At 35.3% G+C, this 22,373-nt stretch overlaps 1 protein-coding gene across 1 annotated transcript; it reads left to right on the top strand.

Annotated features, from left to right (window-relative positions):
• The first annotated feature begins 41 nt into the window (after positions 1–41).
• On the top strand, positions 42–18,021 carry LOC129258993 (transcription termination factor 1-like). Its single transcript, XM_054897260.2, has 11 exons — positions 42–117; positions 6,123–6,280; positions 6,743–6,819; positions 7,182–7,287; positions 7,862–7,940; positions 9,103–9,236; positions 10,960–11,128; positions 12,119–12,214; positions 12,917–12,985; positions 13,653–13,738; positions 14,319–18,021. Exons 2-11 carry the CDS (start codon positions 6,145–6,147, stop codon positions 14,741–14,743), a joined length of 1,377 nt encoding a protein of 458 aa, XP_054753235.2. The 5' UTR covers positions 42–117; positions 6,123–6,144; the 3' UTR covers positions 14,744–18,021.
• The last annotated feature ends 4,352 nt before the right edge of the window (positions 18,022–22,373 follow it).

Raw genomic sequence — 22,373 nt, forward strand, 5'->3', positions numbered from 1 at the left:
ATAACGCGTAATTAGTATACATCTCTATGTTCTCTGCGCACTTTGGCTTTTCTTTTTTTGTTGGGGCATTTGAAGCGTCAATAATTAAGAAAAGGACGAGGTCGAGGAATTTGAATTGTGAGTAAATGTATAATAAGTTTGTTTTTGGATCGTTTTTTGGATTATGTATTAGTCTAAATGGATAAGATTGAGAAAGAGGTCGTTTTGATTGGTGTGAATATTATTTTAAATGTGTCTATACTATAGTAAGAAGTTAATGATTGTTGAAGACGCAACATTTTATAACAGTCCCATATGCTAACTTTTACGTTGTACTCCACAGATCGAGTTGTGACAAGTCGGTCTCAATCGAAGACTCGCGAGTCGTAATCTTCTTTAGCTTTACTCACCTTGTGTTTTGGTGGTCTCAATTTCACTTAGTTAATAGGGCCTACTATAGAACTAGTTATTTTACTTTAATCTCATGATGATGTTATATGTGTTATTAGACTGATAAATCCTCTGTTTTGGAGTTTTTCAAAAAAAATTTTTTTGTCGTACTCCTATTAATTACACAGACTACACAGACGGATGAAGGCAATTGGGCTTGGGGAGCTCCACCACCGACGCCTTAACTACAGTGTCTATGGAGAAAGGGGTGTGATTTTACACCCTCCTCGATTACTCCTAAATTTTGATTTTTGATGGGCAGATGATGATGGGGAAAAATTGATGATAAAGATATACAATCAGCTTTACACTTTCCGAAAAATATGCTGGAAAATAAACCCCTCCAAAAAAGTTTGGAAATCTGAGTTTGGCCATTAATTTCTCCCAACTCCCAATTTTACACAATGCATATTCGAAGTCATTCAAAAGATAATTTAATTCCCTTTAAAATGATACCATGCTTGTTATGATCATTACCATCACAAAAAGAGCAGGATTCAAATGTGTTGGATGAGGTCTGAATTGAAAAGCTGCAAAACGAGCAAAAAAAGTTTGGCCATTAATTTCTCCCAACTCCCAATTTTACACAATGCATATTTGACGTCATTCAAAAGATCATTTAATTCCCTTTAAAATGATACCATGCTTGTTATGATCATACCATCACAAAAAGAGCAGGATTCAAATGTGTTGGATGAGGTCTGAATTGAAAAGCTGCAAAAAGAGCCGAAATAGTCATGAAGGGTCAATACAGAACATGATTCTTTTGTCTGTGTTAAATAATTGAGATGAAAATCCATTCAAATCAAGCCCCTGCTTCTTCATTTTTTATGTTTTGTTGTGGTTTATGTATAAATTGTTCTGTGAGATAACATGGTTTGAGTCATGGTTTGTTATGTGTTTGCTTGTGCAGAGGTGTGTTTGATTCCATGTTAATGTTGATGTAGGGACAGTGATTTTCCGTTTCAAAAAATTGCCTTTTCTGTTTCAGAAAATCTCAAATTCCGTTTCAGCATGTTAGAAAACGGAAATTCCGTTTCCCCATAGACTTTGTACACACGAAAAAGTGACAATTCCGTTTACACATTGAATAGCAAAATCACATTGAATCGCACTGGTCAAAATTTGTATCTGCTACTGTACCAACAACACAATAGAATCCGTTCTAATCGGATCTATGCGGGTGCATAAAATATTTTTACAAACCCATTTAGCATGCATACATCCTCACCTTTCACATTATTAGCATTATTTCACGGTGAAATGATATTTCATCGATAATTTTGGGGTTTTTTGGACATCGTTATCATCAGTCAACGGCTTTAGCCAATCCGCCATCTTGGATTTTAAGACCACGATATCGTGCTGTTACATCTTCAAACGTAGAGGGCAGCAACACACGACCGTGTAGTTGAACGATATGTGTGCATGTGAAGCCCAACCCGGCCGGCCGTGCCGGGTACGGGACGGGTGCGGGGTACAATCGAGTGTGCTGATGTCGAGTGCAGTCACGATGTGTGAACTGTCATGATAGTAGCGAAGTGAGATCGTGTTTTATGGGGTTTTGTGGCCATTTAATATTCTCATTTTGTTGTGATTTTGGAGTAATTTCTGTTGCTATTCTGTGTATTTTGAGGGAAAATACGTTTTCCGTGATTTTCCGTTTGAAATGCCACTTTCCGTTTCAAAAGGCCCTTTCCGTGAATTCCGTCCGTTTTCCGCGATCGCGGAAAATCACTGTCCCTATTGATGTTAAGGTGCATGAAAACAATTAAAAGAAACCGCTGAGAAACTCATCACCACAGAAAAAAGAACAGTGACTTTCAATATTGTGTCATTTTGCAACTTATGAATTTTGACCTTGCCCCACATTTCATTATCATATCATATAGGGTATCATTTTAAAGAAAATTAAATGATCTATTAATTGATATAAATTACACATCAGGCCTCTCGATTAACTTTAATTTTTGGAAGTCAGCCGGGCACCCTGGACTGAACTTTAGGTGGTCAAATGGCAGTTTAGGTGGTCATCACATGCATATTGAAAATATTGTATCAAGACAAATTTTAAAGTATCAACTCTGTATGTGTAAGTTTGCTGCGAAACACTACATTACTGGTGGAACCTTTCTGTGGATTAAAAAGGAGAAACTCTAGCCTTTGTTTCAAAGGAGATAAAAAAAATTACTCATGATCCTTTTCACACCTTTGTTCTACTTGAGACTTGTTCATTTTTAGACTTAAAGTTAGAGGTACGTTTTAAAATGAACAAGGGTCAATGACATTTCCTGAAATAAAAGCACAACACCCTCACCAACACTGAGAGAAACCATGCATAATAAAATGAATACAACTTCACCAAACTGAAATTGGAAAGAACATCATTCAATTCACATTTGATCATGGTTATGATAAATTTATTGTCAAAACATCACACCAAGTTAACAGTCGTTGCTGCGGAAATGTTGAAGTGCACTCACTCCATAAAGTGAATCAAACCAAGACTTGTTGTCATGATTTGGTCTGTCACATGTGTAAACTATTTTTTCTTTTTTAAAATGTACTAACTTGATATAAAGGCTTCACTTTCAGCCCCCCCCCTCTCCCCCTCTGTCCATGTTTCTCTTTCTCTCTGTCCATGTTTCTCTCTCTCTCTCTGTGTAACTGTCTCTCTCTGTCCCTGTCCCTTTCTCTCTGTCACTCCCTCTAAGGTAAACTCTGAGTCTCTGTGCTTAATTTGTTTTCTTTTAATGCGTGATATCCTGTACTCATAGTTTGTTTTAGGATATCATATTAGTATTTTAATTTTGCATTATGTAATTATTTATGATGTTTATGTAATGTTTATATTTTTGATTTGTAAAAGATTCCACAATTCAGCCTCTGGCTGCAAAAGAATTTATAGCAACTTTTTTATGAAATGGGCCCCAGAAGTATACATTACAGAAAGAGTGGGAACAAAACCACAAGTGGCTTGGATGAGGCAAAACATAAACAAGTGATCATGTCGTTTAGGCCTGGGATGATTTCTTTGACTATGTCAAAAGAAATTACATGAAATAACTTTCAGTTTATTGCTTCAATTTAAGAAATTTCCTGAATCAATGCTTTTATACACCCCCGCATATGAATGAATCAGTCCAGATCATTGTTCACAGTAAACAATTTATTCACGCCGTATTCTCGTGACAGAGACACTTTTTTTTGGGAAAAAAATTCATCCCTTGCCTACGTGCCATACCCAAGCTTGTTGCACTGCCCACGATGCTACACACTGTATTTAAAAAAAAGTAATTGCAAAATATTATTAAAAAATCAAAATTCCTAAGTTCCAAATTAAATTTTTTGATAATTTGAACCTATAACTGGGTCTATATTTGGAGACTGGTCGAGACATGGAATGAATAGGGAAGGGTACGTGTTGGAATGTTATTTTTAGACCTCTGGGGAAAATTGGTGTGCCTGTGTATGGGGGAGTGGGGTAATACAGATTGCTTTGCTTTGTTTTGAAACATGAAAGGATTCCCGCATTCAATCATTCCAACCCCCTATCTTTCTCCTCCCCCTCCCCCCTCTCTCTCTCACACACCCACACACGCACACAGATGGGGAGGGGTTGATTTTTTTTTCTCTGAAGTCATGACCTTTTCTGATAATGGTCACACGCACTTGAAAGCAACTCCCATCAGTGGAGCGCTGGCCAATCACAGATCAGCAATTAGCTGTTCTGTGTGTGTTCTGTTTTAAGACGCACATGTACACTGTGTATCGAGGGGAAGGCCGGATGGGTTAAAATTTATTCGGAGCTCTTTGAAGTTGGTGTTTAACAGCGAATACAATACAGTCATTGTTCATTTTTTTGACAAATTGCCTCTGTATCATTTTCAAACCTGTATCAAGTATTTTAATGCAATTGTTATCATTGTTGTAAGCACTTAAGCAACAAAATATAAGTTTAAACGCTCTGCATAAGAGAGGTGTCATTCGTTTTAGACCTACTCATTTTCGGTTTTCTACATTTATTTTTTCTGGTGGTCAGCCCGGGCACTATTACCCGACTTTTAGGGTGCCTGACGGAGCTTTAGGCGGTCAATTGCCCCCGGACCGCCACCAATTTCGAGCCCTGTACATTGATATTTACTAAAACCGAGGAGGGATTATCGATCAAAGTCAAAAGAAACTGCTGAGAAACTCACTCATCACCTCGGAAAAAAGAACAGTGACTTTCAATATTGTGTCATTTTGCAACTTTTGAATTTTGACCTTGGCCCACATTTCAAGGCACTGCACCTCCATGTGAACCATAATCATATCATGTAGGATATCATTTTAAAGAGAATTAAATGATCTATTCAGTGATATTACTTACATATTGATATTTATTAAAACCGAGAAGGGATTATCGATCAAAGTCAGATTTCCAAACTTTTTTTGAGGAGTTTAGTAAATTTTGATGAAAAACAGATCACGATCAGTCAGGTTCTTCTTCGATCGCCTACAGCTGAGCTGTAGCTGTGCATGTCAGACCCAAATTTGCTATAAATCGTGATTCTGTTTACAAAGTCGATGCAAATATTGTTTTTAACCCAATTTGCTTTGACTTTGTACACGTAATCACATTTTTGAGCAATTTTGGGTCTGACATGCACTTACAAAAGTTACGTAATTTCGGAACCGTGTACGCCGACATCGCAAATATGGTCTCAGAAGATGTGCAATGCTTGAAAGTAAAAAGTGGAGAGGTCAAAAAATTTCTTGTGGTAGCGTAGTTACGAAATTCGTCAGGGGGGGGGGTCAAATCGACCCCCCTCCCAAATTAAGTTAGGGTTGAATTTTAAGTACAAAGAAAGCATTTATGCATCTTTTTATTGTTTAAAATGAATTCCTTGTCCAAAATAACATAGAAATTGACACAAAAATCAGTAAAATAACTTATACAGAAGACGAGACATACAATTTTGACGAAAATGGGTTGGGGTCAGGGACCTTTTTGCCCCGAATCGTTTTGGGGGCGGCATCCCATCAATGTTGGACCCATTGTTCTGAAAAAGGTGTCAAAATGCTCAGGAGCACAAGCTGCATCTATGGAGCTGGTCCTCTGTGTGATCTGTAACATCAACATTCTACTGCCCACCACTATTTTAAGTTTACCTTGGTCGATGAAAACTAAAGGTAAATTACCAAAAGAATTACATGATGAACAATACATAATATTTTAATAATGGAACATGTTTTAAGTTAATCAAAGCACTGTCAGTCTGACAATTATTTATACTCATTGGCCTGTATTCTGATAGCAGGTTTAAAGTTGTGGTTTAAGTATAGATAGCCATTTGTTACATAAATCACTAACAGTAGAGATATCATACTTCAGCTCACTTGGCTCTCAAATCATTCATGATTGTCTTGGAAGTATAAATACATGATTGTCTTCACCATTGATGAATCAGGAAAGAGCATAGTAAACACAAGAAACATACAACTGAATAAAAAATTTGATACTTTTGGCTTCCCATACTTAAACTACAACTTTAAACCTGAGTTTAAGTTAAACCTGCTATCAGAATACGGGCCAGTGAAATTAATATTTGTCTAGATATTCAGATAACAGAAGTGTGGGAATACAGTGTGAATTTCAATGCAAATGCAAATTGAATCTCTCATAACCAGGTGCAACGTTTCTCTTTCAGATGAAGTAACCAACTGGTCGTGATGGCACACACAGCTCAAGAAGAGAGGAGTGAAGATACTCTTCGGAGTGACAGTGAAGAGGGTTCTGATTCAGAATGCTATGGTACAAATGTCAAACGTCTCGACGCAGAAGAAAGACAGGAATTGAGAGACAGAGGTATGATTACCATTGGATAATCTTATTACATATATAATGCTAGAGAAATTGTATCGCTTTTGTATCACAGTAAGCAACTTGCTGTTTTTCTCTCCCTATTGTAGCCATTCTCCCTCCCTTTTAATGCCCATTTTGTGGCCGATTCATTTAGATTCCTCTTTAGACTTTAGTACATGAAACAACAGCCACAAAACATGGAATTTTGTCCATTTTGCACTGCCTTAGTCACTTTGTGTGCGTTCTTAATGTGGTGTTTTTTTTCCATATTGCGTGATGATTTCAACCTCATTTTCAGAGGTCTATGAGTCATCATTTTGTTTAACAGAACTGTAAAAATGACACAAGATTATTAGGAACAGTCTCCTTTAAATCTTGGAGATAATATATATATCTTGTTTCGTTTTCTGCATTTGATTAAACAGGTTTTAACTTGTTCTATTACCCTTATTATTTTTATCATAGGTATGGTTGTGAGAGAAGGCGCATGGTCAGGGCTAGAAGACGAGCAGCTGAAAAAGAATATGACACTCATATGCAAAGTAAGTTCATAACTTCTATTGTGCAGAAGTATTATTTTTTTTGGTGAAAATTTGTGAAGCCTTTAAAGGTAGATGCAGGCAGAGTGACACTACATGTATAATATAAATATCTAATATACATAGGTACCTTGACATTGTGATCAGACAAAGGTTGGGAATGGTGATCCATTCTACAACAGATCTTTTATAGCTGATAGATTTACAAATTAATATACTTTTCATTTATCTATCATTCTATCTTCACTCCATGTTCTCTCCATCCACCCCCCCCCCACCTCCACCCCCCATCTTCTCCCTTTCCCATCCTGGCTGCTCTCCTTTCCTCTTGCCTCTTCTCTCTTTTCCCTTTTGATTGTGCACAGAAATATGGTATAGATGAGCCCAGAAAGTTGATCTATCCTGATCAGTATCCAGATGCGAAGGAGACAAGAAATCTTGTTGATGAAGAGATGATATACATGAAGCTCAGTGAGTAATGTATAAGCCTTGTGCCATAAAACTTTGTGTAAAACTAATAAACATGTATGTAATCTTGCTCTGTGTGTTGTGTAAAGCAGAGCCGCCTAGTAAAAATGATAAGAATACTGCTGTTTACATGTAAAATATTGATATCTAAAGTTTCAGTTTCATTTCATATCTTTGAAAATACTTACATTAACTTCCTCAACAAAATACTGATGTTCAGCTTTAAAAATACTGAAATGTTCTTGTCCAGGTTGGCAGCTGTGGTGTATAAAAGCCTTGTATAAAATCTTGAGCAATGCAGAAAACAAAACAAAACAAGAACACCCCCCCAAAAAAAAAAAAAAATTATTTGCAAGTCAATTTCAGGCTCAAATTCTAACATAAGTTATGAAATCATATTAGGAATTGATAGTTTTCCTAGTGTTTTGTTGTTGTTGTATTTTTGCTACAGTGAAACTTTATCAATCAATTACAAATTTTAATTTGCTATTAAAAAGTTTCTTGCAACACACATATACTTGCATTAGTCCCTGTAACACATTTTCTTATTTGCCATTCCTCTTTTTTATCAATACAGGAAAAGGTATCCAACGTCCGGTATATAATGTCTACATCAGAGCAAGAAAGATCTTTGATCCTCAAAATTATCTTGGAAGGTACAGACTTATATTTTCCATTGCACATTGTGTACATTGCATATTATCCCATATTTTTATCAAGTGTCAGATAAGCACACTGTCCAAGAAAAAAAAATTATTTCAAGATATGAACTTGTGATATTCTTTATTTGCATGAGGAGCTTATTTTATCACTTCTTGATATACTCCTTAATGGTTTATGATACTCAATATTTCCCCTTTAAATTTGTCGGCAACTTCATTATATTATAACTCTGCATAATTGGAAAAATATTCAGGGAGGGATACATGTAGGTCTTGGCATTGCACATTTGAAATTTGCTGACTGCACATGTAGGTGTCAATGTGCTTAATCCAAATTCAAATCTAGGAAATGTACTTTGTTTCCTATCTTTATGAAATCTTTGATTTAGCCCCAAAAGTAAAATAAAAACATTGGAGACCAAAATTCTGTTGCTTTGTGGGAAGAACAAGAGGTACCTTGCACATTTAGCTGAATTTCATCAAAATAAAACTAAGGTTAAAGGAAAATGAAACTCTTGGAGCAAGTTAGCCTTTGTGAAAGCAGAATAATCAAAGAATAAGATCAACAAAAGTTTGAGTAAAATAGGACTAGCAATAGAAGAGTTATGAGCATTTGAATGTCGAGATCACTAAAGCTATGGAGATCCTCCCATTGGCAATGCGACCAAGATCTATGATGTTACAGATGAACAACTCTCCCCTTTTGGACACTGAAAATATACCCCAAAACATCTCTTTTTGCTCATTCTAATCATATGACAAATGATTCATCAATGATATAATGTTGTGAAATCTCTGTACTTGTCCTCTCATAAAGAGAACACCTCACCTCGGTGATAGACTCTATAAAAGTGAGAATATAAGTGAAATAAGTACTAAAGTAATGAGGGAGTTGTACGTGTGTGACATCACAGATCTTGGTCGCATTGCCAATGGGAGGAACTACATGGCATTAGTGATCTCAATATTCAAATGCTCATAACTTTCTTATTATTCATTCAATCTTCCTCAAACTTTCAACAATATGTTTCTTTGATTTTTCTTTTTGATATGGATTCAGCTGGTTTCAAGGGTTTCATTCTCCTTTAACTTAAAATGAGTCAAAAATCTTAAAGACAAGTACTCCTTTTTGTCTTTGAATTAACCAACGAGCCAGGTTTTCTGATGATGAGGTCAAGATGATGAAGGAGCTAGCCTTGAAGATGGGAACAAGATGGAGTCAGATCTCCAAGAAGATGGGACGCAGCGGCAGATCGCTGTGTGACAGATACAAAGTCTCAGGAAAGAGAAGTATGTATTGATAACAAAGGAGATAGTGATATATTAATGATGTATGATGATGATGATACATGATGGTGATGGTGATGATGATGATGATGATGATGATGATGATGATGATGAAAAAGATGATGCTGATGATGGTGAATGAAGTTGATGCTGATGATGGTGAATGATGATGATGATGGTGAATGATGATGATGATGGTGAATGATGATGATGATGATGATGATGCTGATAATTGTTATGATGATGATGATGATTGTGATGATTATGAAGAAGTTGTTTTGTTAAAGAAGTTGTTTCTGCCTTGTTTAGGCCCTCCGGGCTTTAGTTGGAGGATTCTCCTTACTTTTTCTCCAAATGAGACAACCTCTTTTCTGGTTTTGAATGTAAAATCTGTTTTGTTTTTAATTCTGAGTTATGCAAGGCGGTGCTGGTGTATATTTCCACTATTAATGTCTCAAAGGTATAGAATGGCATATGCCCACAAGTGCTTATTCATTTTGGAAATTCTCATTCTTGTTCAGTTTGCAACCAGTTTTCATGACAACATTTTGCTTAAAGGGATGGTCCGGGCTGAAAGTATTTATAGCAAAATGCCGAAAAATTCATCAAAACCGGATAACAAATAACAAAGTTATTGAATTTTAAAGTTTAGCAATATTTTGTGAAAACAGTCATGAATATTCATTAGGTGGGCTGATGAAGTCACATCCCCACTTGTTCTTTTGTATTTTATTATATCAAATTAGGTTTATTCAAATTTTTTTCCTCCAAGAACTAGAAAAATTGGATTGACAACTGATTTGCATTAGATATTTGTTGCTGCAACTTATTTCATTATAAGGAAGACATTATTCACACAAGTATGAAATAATGAAAATATTATGATTTTATGTAATAATGTAAGAAAACGGAAAGTGGGGATGTGACATCATCAGCCCACCTAATGAATATTCATGACGATTGTTTTCACAAAATATTGCTAAACTTTAAACTTCAATAACTTTATTATTTGTTATCCGATTTTGATGAAACTTTCGGCTATTTGCTCAGTGAATTCTACTCTATGTATTAAGATATAAATATTTTTAGCCCGGACCATCCCTATAAATGGCATGTTTATCAGAACCTGTATGATGATAATTTACTTTGATTTTTAGCAATTTGAAAAAAAAAAGAAGTTAGTTCTCACTGTGACTGATTAAAATTGAATGAAGCTACACTTCATTATCTGCAGAATATTGTATGATTGCGCTTATTACGCCCATCCTTTTGTCACAGGGCTCAACACTAACTTTTTTTTCTACTGGTCCAACCTGTTCATGTCGGACCAGTCAATACCCAGTTTTTCCATTTTTTACAGGTCCGAACCTGAAATTTACTGGTCCCCCAAAATAAAGAAAAACATTTTTAAAAAAAACTTAAGTTTATTTTTTTGTCTTTATCGCCCCCCCCCCCAAAAAAAAAAGAACACCATACAAACAAACAGTGAACACCATTTCTCAATTTTGGAGAGCCAGTTTTTAAGATGCCAGAGCCATTTTTAAAATTCACAATAGAGGAGAAAATATCGGTATCAGTTTGATATATTTTTAACTGGTCATGTCGGACCAGTAAATCTGGACATTTCTGAAAAGTTACTGGCCCGACAGCAATTTTTACTGGTCTGAGACCGTCGGACCAGCGCCAGTCTTGCGTGCTGTCTAACTATATTTCTGTTAACCTGTAGACTCCGGTTCATGGTCTGAAGTAGAGAAGGCAAGACTGGTCAAAGTGGTCAAGCGTTTCTCCGGTTTCAACCAGGACCAGGATGTGGAGAAGCTTTTCTTCAACATTCCTTGGAGGCAGGTTCAGGAAGCCATGAAAACCAGGAATGTTCTGCAGTGCAGGAGAGAATGGTAATCAATCTAATTAAAAGTTAAATGTGTTTATTTGATTTGATTTTGTTATGTTTTGTTTCATTGCATTTTATTTGTTTTGTTTAATTTGTTTCATTTTTAAATGTTATTTCATTTCATTTCATTATTACATGTAGGAATGCAATGACACTCATTGCAATAGCAAATGTCAGTACATTGATATCAATCATAAATTAGTAGCGGCCCATTTCCTAAAACTTGTTACAATAAGAAATTTGCAATAACAGTTTAAAGCTACTGAGACCATTTGATTTGATTTGTCACAGAAATTGTGTATATGTTATTATAACTTGTCTTTTTGAAACAGGACAAAGAAGACGAGAATTATTATGATAGTACTGCAAGCCATAGGCTAACAGTGATGGAATAATTTGTATTGTATCGCATTGCAATTGCTCCACAGTTTTTTAATGACTGCTACAAAAAAAATTCTTTTGTTTGGCAATTTTTTTTTTACATAGGACTGTACAGTTCAAAGGTTTTCTCTTACAGCCAAAAATGCTAATCAAATTTGAGAAGTCAAATTATTTCCCGATTGATTTGTCTTTAAAATATCTAAACTGCAAGGTCCAACTTGTCACCTGTGTCTGTGATACTGTATGTTATAAAAATGAATACCAGAAAAAAAGTTGTGCCAAAAAACCATTATTTAGTGCTTAAAAAACAAAAAACAAATGCAAAGTGACTGTCACAAATATCTTGGAAGTGATTGCATGAATTTGATTTTTTTTTCTTAAATCTGTATGAACAAGATTCAGTGCAACATGAAACAAAGTTCTGTATTTCTTTAAATAATACCTTTGTATTTTTAGGCTTTAGCCTATTACTTTAATGGCAAAGCTACTATTATTTCAAGTTTCATGACACTACATTTCAATAGTTCATGTTGCCTATATTATATATATTACAGAAGCAGAAATCCTCTAAATATCAATGTGTGTATGTCTTATTTTCCTGTTGCTATATCAGGATTAACATTGTTTCCTGGGCTGTTGCTGACAAACAGTCACGCTACACCTCAAGAGGGCGCTGGAGGATAGAGGATAATATCCGACTGATAGAAAGGTACATGTTTAATAATAGTAATCATATTGATAATAATAATAATGATAATAATAGTAATAATAATAATAATGATAATGATAATAATAGTAATAAAATGATTATGATAACAATAATAAAAATGAAAACATATTTAACCAGGGTAACCACTTCAGGTTCAAAAAGTGTTCTCCCAGTTGGCCCTAATAACATAATAATATCATTTTTACGTTGACTTCAGCTTGGCTGCCTTTATCATTACTATCATCATTATCCTATGTGAGTAAACCTCACTAATATTGTTATCATTATCATTGTCATGATAATAATAGGCATTTATATTGCGCTATCTATCTAGAAATAATCTATTCCGAGGCGCATTGTTATTGTTATTACCCAGCTTTAGCTCAAGCAGCCTTCCAGCCCTCAGTGCATTTCAAGGAATTAATCCTGCTGGGTACCCATTCACCTCACCTGGGTTGAGTGCAGCACAATGTGGGTATATTTCTAGCTGAAGGAAAACATGCCATGGCTGGGAATCGAACCCACGTCTCTCTGATTGACAGACGAGTCATAACTAGTAGACCACGATGTCCCCATTTTAACATACCACAATTGTTTGATTTGTACAAAGTATTTCCGAAGGACAGCATTTAGCATTTTTTTTGTTGTTGTTGTAACCAAAAATACTTTGCTTAATCCTGTATTTTCCTTTCCTCTGTGTAGTGTTTACAACATGGACATTCATGATGAACAAGATATAGATTGGATGGCTCTACTCAATGAATTCCACAGGTAATACGATTTTTAAAACAACTTTTATTCAGTTGTGCATAATCGTTTATAGCATTTGTGAGGATTTGAGATATTCAATTAAATTGTAACTTTCATCTTACATAGAACTGCTCATTAGAAAGGGATTTGATAGCTCTAGCAATACACTTTTTCTAGTATAGATTGGTAGATCTTGAAGCGGTAGTTTTCAAATCACTTTAACTACTGTATATTCCTGCCATGGTCAATCGCTACCAATGTTGGCTTGTTTCTGTCTACTTACACATCGGTGTATGGGCTCAGTTGGTAGAGCATCTGTCTCACATCCGAGAGGTTGGGGGTTCAAACCCCAGCTGCGTCAGACCAAAGAATGATAAAAGATGGCAGATGCTGGTACTCTGTTTGTCGTTCCATGATTTAAGGATAGAGCAACATCGATCTGTCGCTGTACAGTGGCTTCTGGACCCAAAGTTTTTTAAGAGCATTTTGATTTCTGATCTCTATTTCGAACAATAAGCTTTAGATTATCATGATTTTTTATAAATTAGTATGTTGTAATTACCCTTATTTTCTTTGGGTTCATTATGCAAATAAAAAAACAAGTGAAAATCTATTACTACCGTCTCTGGAGCTATAACAACATCAGATTTCACTGATTTATTTTTCTTCATTGTTTTGTTCCTTCCAGGATACCATCTCCTCAGAAGCTGAAGTATCATTGGTATAGGCTCAAAATGAGGTATATACCGAATTACCGCTTCAAGACATTTGAGGGTATGTGTAAAGAGATTAATTATATTTTCTAATGTATTTTTAAGTATATTACAATGAAATAGGGATTTTAGATTTTTTCCCCTCTATTTAATAAGTTGTTAATGTAATTAAAGGTTCTCTGTGACTCAAAGTCATTATTCGAGCACAGTGCTATATACAGCTCACATGTAGCTACTTAAGCATCCAAACATGTTTCAAAGATTATTGAAAGAATATTTTTCAAAGAGCTGAGCTCCAACATCATTGTGCATTTTGTGCGACACATTACAAAACTAGCAATGTGTTACAAATTTTTAGCCATTCGCAAGTAAATTTCAAAGGTTTAGATAGGCTTTCGGCTTTGCTTCATTCCCTTTTGAGTTTTCAAATGTGAATTTGCTTTCATTATAAGCATCTATATCAAGAGATTGTCACAATGTAAGGGTACTGCTTGCTAGGCAATTTAAGTTCAAGTAGTTAAATTTTCGGCACCCCCCTTAGAATTTAGATATCATGATCTTACTACAATTCATTACTTTTCTATTTTTCTTCATATTTTTAAGTGGATGATGAATAAAGAGTTGATTTTTTTTTGTTGCAGAAATTGTCTGCCAGCTTCATGAATTCACCTTGCCGAATCTGAGAGGGAGACTAGCTAAAAATGGGACAAATATAGTTTCAAGGGAGATAGTGGAAGATGATAGTGACTCAGAAAGAGAGGATTCTGAGAGTCAAAAGACTGATAGTCAGAATGATGGTGTGACCGTGACAACCGACAGAGGAATCACAGATGAATCTCTCTCTGATAGAATGAACGAGCAAGGCCAGGTTGGTGATGATAGTGACGACAGGAGATCAGCTGATCACACAGATGAGGGTTCGAATATTGAGGTGGAAAGGGAGGAAAGAAACAACAATGACAGACAATCAAAGAAGAAGAAAAAGAAGAAGCGACAAAGAAGTGAACATGCAACAAGTGACGCGGATGGTGACAGGGATACCAGTGTTAGCAAGAAAAAGAAATGAAACTCATTAAAAATAATAAATCGTGAAGCTGATTATATGCCCCCAAAATAATCATCAAAAGACATACAACAGATGAAAACGGTTTTCATAAGGAGAGAATAATATGCAATGAAGGAGAAGAGAAGAAGAGCAAAACTTAAAGGTCCAGTCCAACCCAGAAAAATGTTTATTTGAATCAATATAGAAAAATCAAACTAGCAAACTAGCTGAAAATTTCATCAAAATCGGATGTAAAATAAGAAAGTTATGACATTTTAAAGTTTCGCTTTTTTTTCACAAAACAGTGATATGCACAACTAAGTGACATGCAAATGAGACAGTCGATGATGTCCCTCACTCACTATTTCTTTTGTTTTTTGTTTGAATTATACAATATTTCTTTTTTGCAGATTTGACAATAATGACCAACTTGACTGAACCATATTGTATAAAACAATGCTAATTCCACATGTTAAGGAGGAATTAATCGATGTCTCACTTGACATTGAGGAGAAAATTAGAATATTTCATGTAATAGAATACAAAAGAAATAGTGAGTGGATGACATCATCAGTCTCCTCATTTGCATACCGACCAGGATGTGCATATAACTGTTTTGTGAAATTAAGCAAAACTTTAAAATGTCATAACTTTCTTGTTTTACATCCGATTTTGATGAAATTTTCAGTGTTATGCTTTTTGGATTTTTCTCTTTTTATTTAAATCATCTTTTAGTTGGGGTATACTTGGCCTTTAAGAAAGACTATTGTGGCAGTAAAGTAGGATGCCTTCCGTATCCTATCTCGTTCTCAATGAAAGTGTCACAAAGTGCAAAATGAAAACATTGGTTGCTAAGCTGTGAAAGCCCTAAGGGCATTGTTAGTGCGCATATAATTTATGTCACTATGAATATGAATATTTATGAAATAGATTTCGTAAGCTGAAGGATGATAAAGAAAACATTGTTTCTTACAAAAATTTTGGTAATGATTATTTCAAACTATGAAACAATATACAATTTGAAATCAAATTGAGAAATTATAGAATTGTTGATAATTCACATAATAAATGATAAGTAACCAAAAGTCTCACTTCTCAAGCTTGGGTTACCTAGACAGTACCTTACAGATACAAAAGAAAAAGTATCATAGATTGATATCATTAAATTAGTGACACTGATGTAAAAAATGTGACACACGATTGAGGTTAATTAGAAAATATTTATTCTTCTACATTGATGCCGTTTGGTACAAGTGTCTTCAGTTTTAGAATCCAAAATGATTCTCGTTTGAGTATGATTGATTCCTGGTGTTTTCTGATAAGTTCTATTCCTATGATTTGAATGTCATCTGTGGAAGTGGGCAGTAATTGGGATTTCCTTGCGTCTACTCGTGTGATATTTCTCTCTGTCTGATCGTGTGTTGCACATTCTTGTGTACAGTGTATTAGTAGTCTTCCTGACGTACTGTTTGTTGCAGCGTTTGCAAGTAATGAGATATAATACCCATGAAGATTTGCAATTGATTTGCTGAGTAATTAGGAATTTCTCTCCTGTTACTGTGCTTACGAAATATTTAGTATTCAACATGAATGGGCAGATACAGCATCTCTTAGCTTCATATTTGGATGAGCTCATGTGTTCACTCTGATTGATTTCAGAGTTGGCTGAAACATGGGACAATACTAATAAGTCTTGAAGAGAGCCGCATCGTCTAAATGCGATTCGGGGCGGTTCTGGAAATATTTATTTCCTTATCAGAACAAGAGTGTCGCTAAGGCGAGCACATAATACGCCTGTCTGTAACGCGAAAATTTGAGTTATTGGTCAAGCAAAAAAAGTGGCAGGTGGCGAACTCACCTTTGACCTGACTTCAAAATCAATAGAATTGCAGGGATCTATGCTAGTATCATACACACCAAATTATATGAGCCTAGGTTAAGTTCAACTAAAGTTGTCGCCTAAACAAGGACTTCAGAAGGGTAAGATGAAAACATGTCACTGTGATCTTGACCTTTTGACCTCAAAATCAATAGGCTTCCTGGGATCCATGCTAGTATCATACACACCAAATTATATGAGCCTAGGTTAAGTTAAACTAAAATTATCGCGTTTACAAGGACTTCAGAAGGGTAAGATGAAAACATGTCAGTGTGTGTGAAAATATGGTACCTTACTGATGTTTCAAGTGAATGTTTTCAAAATATTAATTGGTTTAAGTTCATCATTACAAATCTATCCCATAACCCATATTATCTTATCCTATTCCTATCTTATTCCTATCTTCATCTTAAACCTATCATTCAATATCCTACACCTATCCACTGAATATCTGGCATTGATTCCTATATATGTGACAACATTCCAATACTTAGCAAATTACGATTAAGAACAATTTTCTATATTTAACCTTGAAATTCTCACCTATGAATTATTTATTTTTACGAAAATGAAATGGTAATCAAGCTACATACTTTTGTCAAACTTTTGATGGTGAAACAAGTACGTAAATACATTCACGTTAATTGATATATTGATATAAGATGAAACTGTGGTCATTCACTGTTCTCATAAATATTCATATCCATATGACGAAACGTTGGCATTATGTTTTTCCCAACATTGGCGTAATGTTTTCCCAACGTTGGCAAAACTTAATTGGTTTTTCGAACAACCCAGGAACAAACAAGATTCCAACATTGTATCATCGTCACAGTTACTATTTTTACTTTTCAAGTGAAGCTATATTGCAATCAGATTTTGCAGGCTGGATCATGTACAATTAGATGGATAACAATTATATAAGAAAGTTATGATGTCATAAAAACATAAAAGATCATGGGTTTCCTCGACATAATTTCCAAAGTTGTTTTTAATGAAAATACCCTTATGATATTGTCAAAATATTATATTATGACCTTTCTAGAACGTTTGTCATGTTAATCATATTGTAATAATATTTTTCAAAACATTTTGTTTTAATCATGGTATCAATATGTTCAAAATGAAATAAAACATTTCTTGAAAAATGTCAATATGATGTTATAAAAACATCAAAAGAATAATCCTTCCATTAAATTTTATTAACATTTTGGAAAACGTTAAATGTTACAATAAGAAGCTTAATTGAAATATTCTTTTAAAAAATTTAGATGACTTTTCTAGAACGTTTGACGTTGCCATTATTACATTTTGATAACATTGAAAAGATGATATTAAGATGTTTCTTTGATTTCTGAAGAAAAAAATGAAATTGTGAAAGAAGATTTTTTTTAACATTAATTCTTATCTATATAGGGTTAAAAAAAAAAAAAAAAATGTTGTTCAATATAATATCTTTTAAATACTCTCGACCTTTCTAGAATGTTTGATGTTATTAGTGCAGTATTCTAATAACATTTAAAAAATGTTTTGTTTCTGAAAAATCATTAATATGATATTCTAAAAACGTTTTAAAGAATGTGTTTAGAAAAAAAATTATGAACGTTTTTGAAAAAACACCCTTTTTAAAAGAATATTTTGCTAAGATATTTTTAGAATATATTTTCACAATTTTCTACAACCTTGAATGCTATTATTATTAAGTTTTAACAATGTTTTAAAAATAGTATTTTTTATATCCAATGTATTTACCAAAATATAAAGATGTTAGTAAAATAGTTGTTTCTAGAAATGTGTAGGTATTATATTATAAACAAGTGGAGCACCTCTGGCAGTTTTACCTGGATTACACGATTCAATATAGAAGTCGTGCTGACTTTGGAAACTACTATAACATAATTATTCACAAAAAACACTATTCATATAATGATACAACACTATGATACAATAATAATTATATAGGTATATTTACCCAGGGAAGCCGCACTACGGTTCTGAAAACTGTTCTCCCAGCGGGCCCTGCTATTTTTATTACCCCGGCTTTAGCTGGGATGCCTAGGCGCTCGAGCATTCAAGGAATTTCTTCCTACCGGGGAGGATACTTGATTACCCCTATGTCCACATTTCATAAACTATATCCATAAAATTTGAAAGTTATAACAGCAATTTAATAATTAATTCCAACATGCCCAAAGTTCATTGACCTTAAATGACGTTTGACTTTGGTCATGTGACCTGAAACTCGCACGAGATGTTCAGTGATATTTATTTATTAGAAAATATTTATTCAGGATAAAAAGATCAGCTGAATTACTGTAATACTTGATTACTCTTATGTCCAAGTTTTATGAACTAGACCAATACACTTTCAGAGTTATTATGGTAATTCAACAAATACCCCCAACATGGCCAAAGTTCATTGACCTTAAATAGTCATGTGACCTGAAACTCGCACAGGATGTTTAGTGATACTTGATTACTTGATGTGGCGGCTCAGCTACAGCCGGGGTAATAATATGATACCAAGTATCAAAGCGCAGTTGAGTATATGCACATAGTAACTGCGCTATATAATGGACATATTATTATTACTCTTATGTCCAAGTTTTATGAATCAGACCCATAAACTTTCAAAGTTATGATGGTAATTCAACAAATACCCTCAACTTGGCCAAAGTTCATTGACCCTAAATGACCTTTGTCATGTGACCTGAAACTCAGGCAGGATGTTCAGTAATATTTGATTACCCTCATGGCCAAGTTCCATGAACTAGGTCCATATACTTTCTAAGTTATGCTGTCATTTCAAAAACTTAACCTTCGGTTAAGATTTGATGTTGACGACGTCAGAAAAGCGGCGCCTATAGTCTCACTCTGCTATGCAGGTGAGACAAAAACATCAAAATATTGATGTTTGTTGTACAACATTACAAAACTATTTTTCTTTCAAAAACGTTTAGTTATTTTTTATTACATATTTTCATAATTTTTGATGTAATTGTCACACCCAATGCATAACGTTATAAAGATGTTAGTAAATAGTTCTTTCTAGAAAGATGTTAAAATGATATGAAAAAAATAAAAGTAAGGATGTTTCTCATACATCTTAAAAACATTTTTTTAAATATTACAAGAACATTTCTAAAAAATGTTTTGTGAAAATATTTGAGAAACATATAATCATGACATTTCGATTATTATTGTCATAATATTCTAACCACATATTTTAATGTTTTTTCTCAAAATGTATAACATTTAAAAAACGATGTTGGTAAATTGCATTTTTTTCCGAAATATTGTTATATTATAAAAACGTATTAAACAATATTTTTCTCCTTAGTGAAACATTTCATGATCGTTTGATGCTATTGCTATAATATCATAACAACCTTTAAAAAAATACGTTTTGATCCCATTTATACAAAGATGATAGTGAAGTTAAAAGAATGTTAAAATTGTATTATAAAGACACTAAAATAAGGATGTTTCTAATACATTTTGAAATATTTTTGGCAAATATAATAAAATAAGTAAATTCAAATTTTTTTCGTTTTGTTGAGCTATCAATAAAAAAAAATCATTACGTTTCTATAACGGATGATGAATTTGAATTTTGAATATATTAGCAAACTTCATTCATTTGGCATGAACATTTTGTTTAAAAAAATATACAATGATAGGATAAACAAAAATATTCATAAATGTATGTCATATAAATCAGTAATACATCAATACATTCGATTAATTAACATCCTCTCTGAACAGTGTATTGCTTCTCTTGATTCTTTTTCAGCTGACATCAGTAGCCTGGAAGACGAACTACGTTCTTGCTGTACCCAAACCCAATGGCTTCAGTATAATGATGAAATTGAATCTGATCTCTCTAAACACAGGTCTCTCCTCACTGAACGCAGGAACAAGAAAATAGGCAACCTCACAAAGAAGCGACAACGGTCAAACAGATTTAGACGACATACCAACAACAATGATGTATCCCCCCATTTGGTTGTTAATCTCTCATCCTCCCCTCTCTCCCAAGCAGAAACCTCTCTTCTCTCTAAAGGTCTCAAGTTTTGCCCCACGCCACCAGAAGTTGAACAGATACCTCTCAGCCAAGACCTCTCTACATTCTATCGCAGGATACGTCTCAAAGAGTTCTTTTTAGATGCACCCCCTTCTGATCCCGAGCCCTTCTACAAGAAAAGCACATGGATTCCACCTAAGAATAGAGTTCCTTCCCTTGAAACTTACATCCAAGCTGTCTCATCCCAAGTTCGCTCCACAGATACCCTCGACACCAGAGCACATGACAACCTTCCTCGAGAAGAACGCCAGGCTCTCTCATCACTCAAAAACAGGTCCGACATCATCATCAAGCCTGCAGACAAAGGATCAGCCGTCGTTGTTATGGACCGCCAGCAGTACATCGATGAAGCCATGAAACATCTCAATAATCGATCTCACTATGCACTCCTAGATTCTGACCCTACTTGTAATTTCTCCCTACAGATCCAATCGACACTGAATGACATGAAAGAACACGAGCATCTCTCTGAGAAGGCCCACAAATTTCTCTCCCCTACTAATGCTAAACCTGCCCGCTTCTATCTCCTCCCGAAGATCCACAAACCTGGCAACCCCGGTCGACCCATCCTCTCAGGAAATGGTTCCTCAACAGAGAACATCTCCCTTTTTGTTGATTACCACATTAAGCCCCTTGTCTCACGTGCACCCTCTTACATCCACGACACTCCAGACTTTCTCAGGAAACTAAATGACATCAAGGACCAGATACCCGAGACTGCGATCATCGGCACTTTCGATGTTTCTTCACTGTACACCAGCATTCCCCACGACGAAGGTATCCAAGCATCATGTGAAGCCTTGGCCGCCAGTGGCCATTCCAGTCCCCCCATATCCGATATCAAATCTCTGATGTCTCATGTACTAACAAAAAACAACTTCACATTCATGGGCAAGCACTACATACAGATATTCGGTACAGCAATGGGCACCCGGATGGCTCCTTCATTCGCCTGTCTCTTCATGACGAAGCTGGAACAGCAGATGTTAGATTCAGCCCCCTGTCGCCCATGGATTTGGTGGCGTTACATAGACGACATTTTCTTCATCTGGACCAGGGATGAAGACAGCCTCCATACATTCATTGACCACATCAATTCCTTCCACAGGACCATCAAATTCACTTCTGATTTCTCCCAACAGGAAACCCACTTCCTTGATGTTACAGTCCAGAAAAAGTCTAATGGTATCACCACTACCCTATACTCTAAACCCACAGATACCCACCAGTACCTCCACTCATCCAGCTGCCACCCCCGTCACTGCAAAACCGGCATCGCTTACAGTCAAGCCCTCAGACTTCGCCGTATCTGCTCCGAGGACCCTGATTTTTCCTTCCATGCCAGGAATTTGCAGAAACATCTCTGTGCCAGGGGCCACGGGGCCAGGGCAGTCCAACTGGCAATTAACAAAGTTCGTTCTCTCCCCAGATCTGAAGTTCTCAAACCAAAAAGTGACAAGGAGACCACCGACAGAATACCGCTTGTGACCACCTTCCATCCCAATCTACCCCCTCTCCGCAAAATCCTGTTTGATAACCACCACATTTTACACACTTCTGATCGTCTCCAACAGGCCGTTCCCGATACTCCCCTTCTAGCATACCGACGCCCACCGAATCTCAGGGACCTCATTGTTCGTGCTGAAGTGCCCTCCCTCACTAACCATTCTTCTCCCATACAGCATGGC

The sequence above is a fragment of the Lytechinus pictus genome, chromosome 4 (genome assembly GCF_037042905.1).
Source record: "Lytechinus pictus isolate F3 Inbred chromosome 4, Lp3.0, whole genome shotgun sequence".
NCBI classification, from domain to species: domain Eukaryota; kingdom Metazoa; phylum Echinodermata; class Echinoidea; order Temnopleuroida; family Toxopneustidae; genus Lytechinus; species Lytechinus pictus.

Coding starts and splice junctions, on each gene's coding strand:
- LOC129258993 (XM_054897260.2), top strand. CDS start 6,145: ATGGCACACACAGCTCAAGAAGAGAGGAGTGAAGATACTCTTCGGAGT. Junction 6,281..6,742: donor ACAGGAATTGAGAGACAGAG/GTATGATTACCA, acceptor TTTTTATCATAG/GTATGGTTGTGAGAGAAGGC. Junction 11,129..12,118: donor CTGCAGTGCAGGAGAGAATG/GTAATCAATCTA, acceptor TTGCTATATCAG/GATTAACATTGTTTCCTGGG.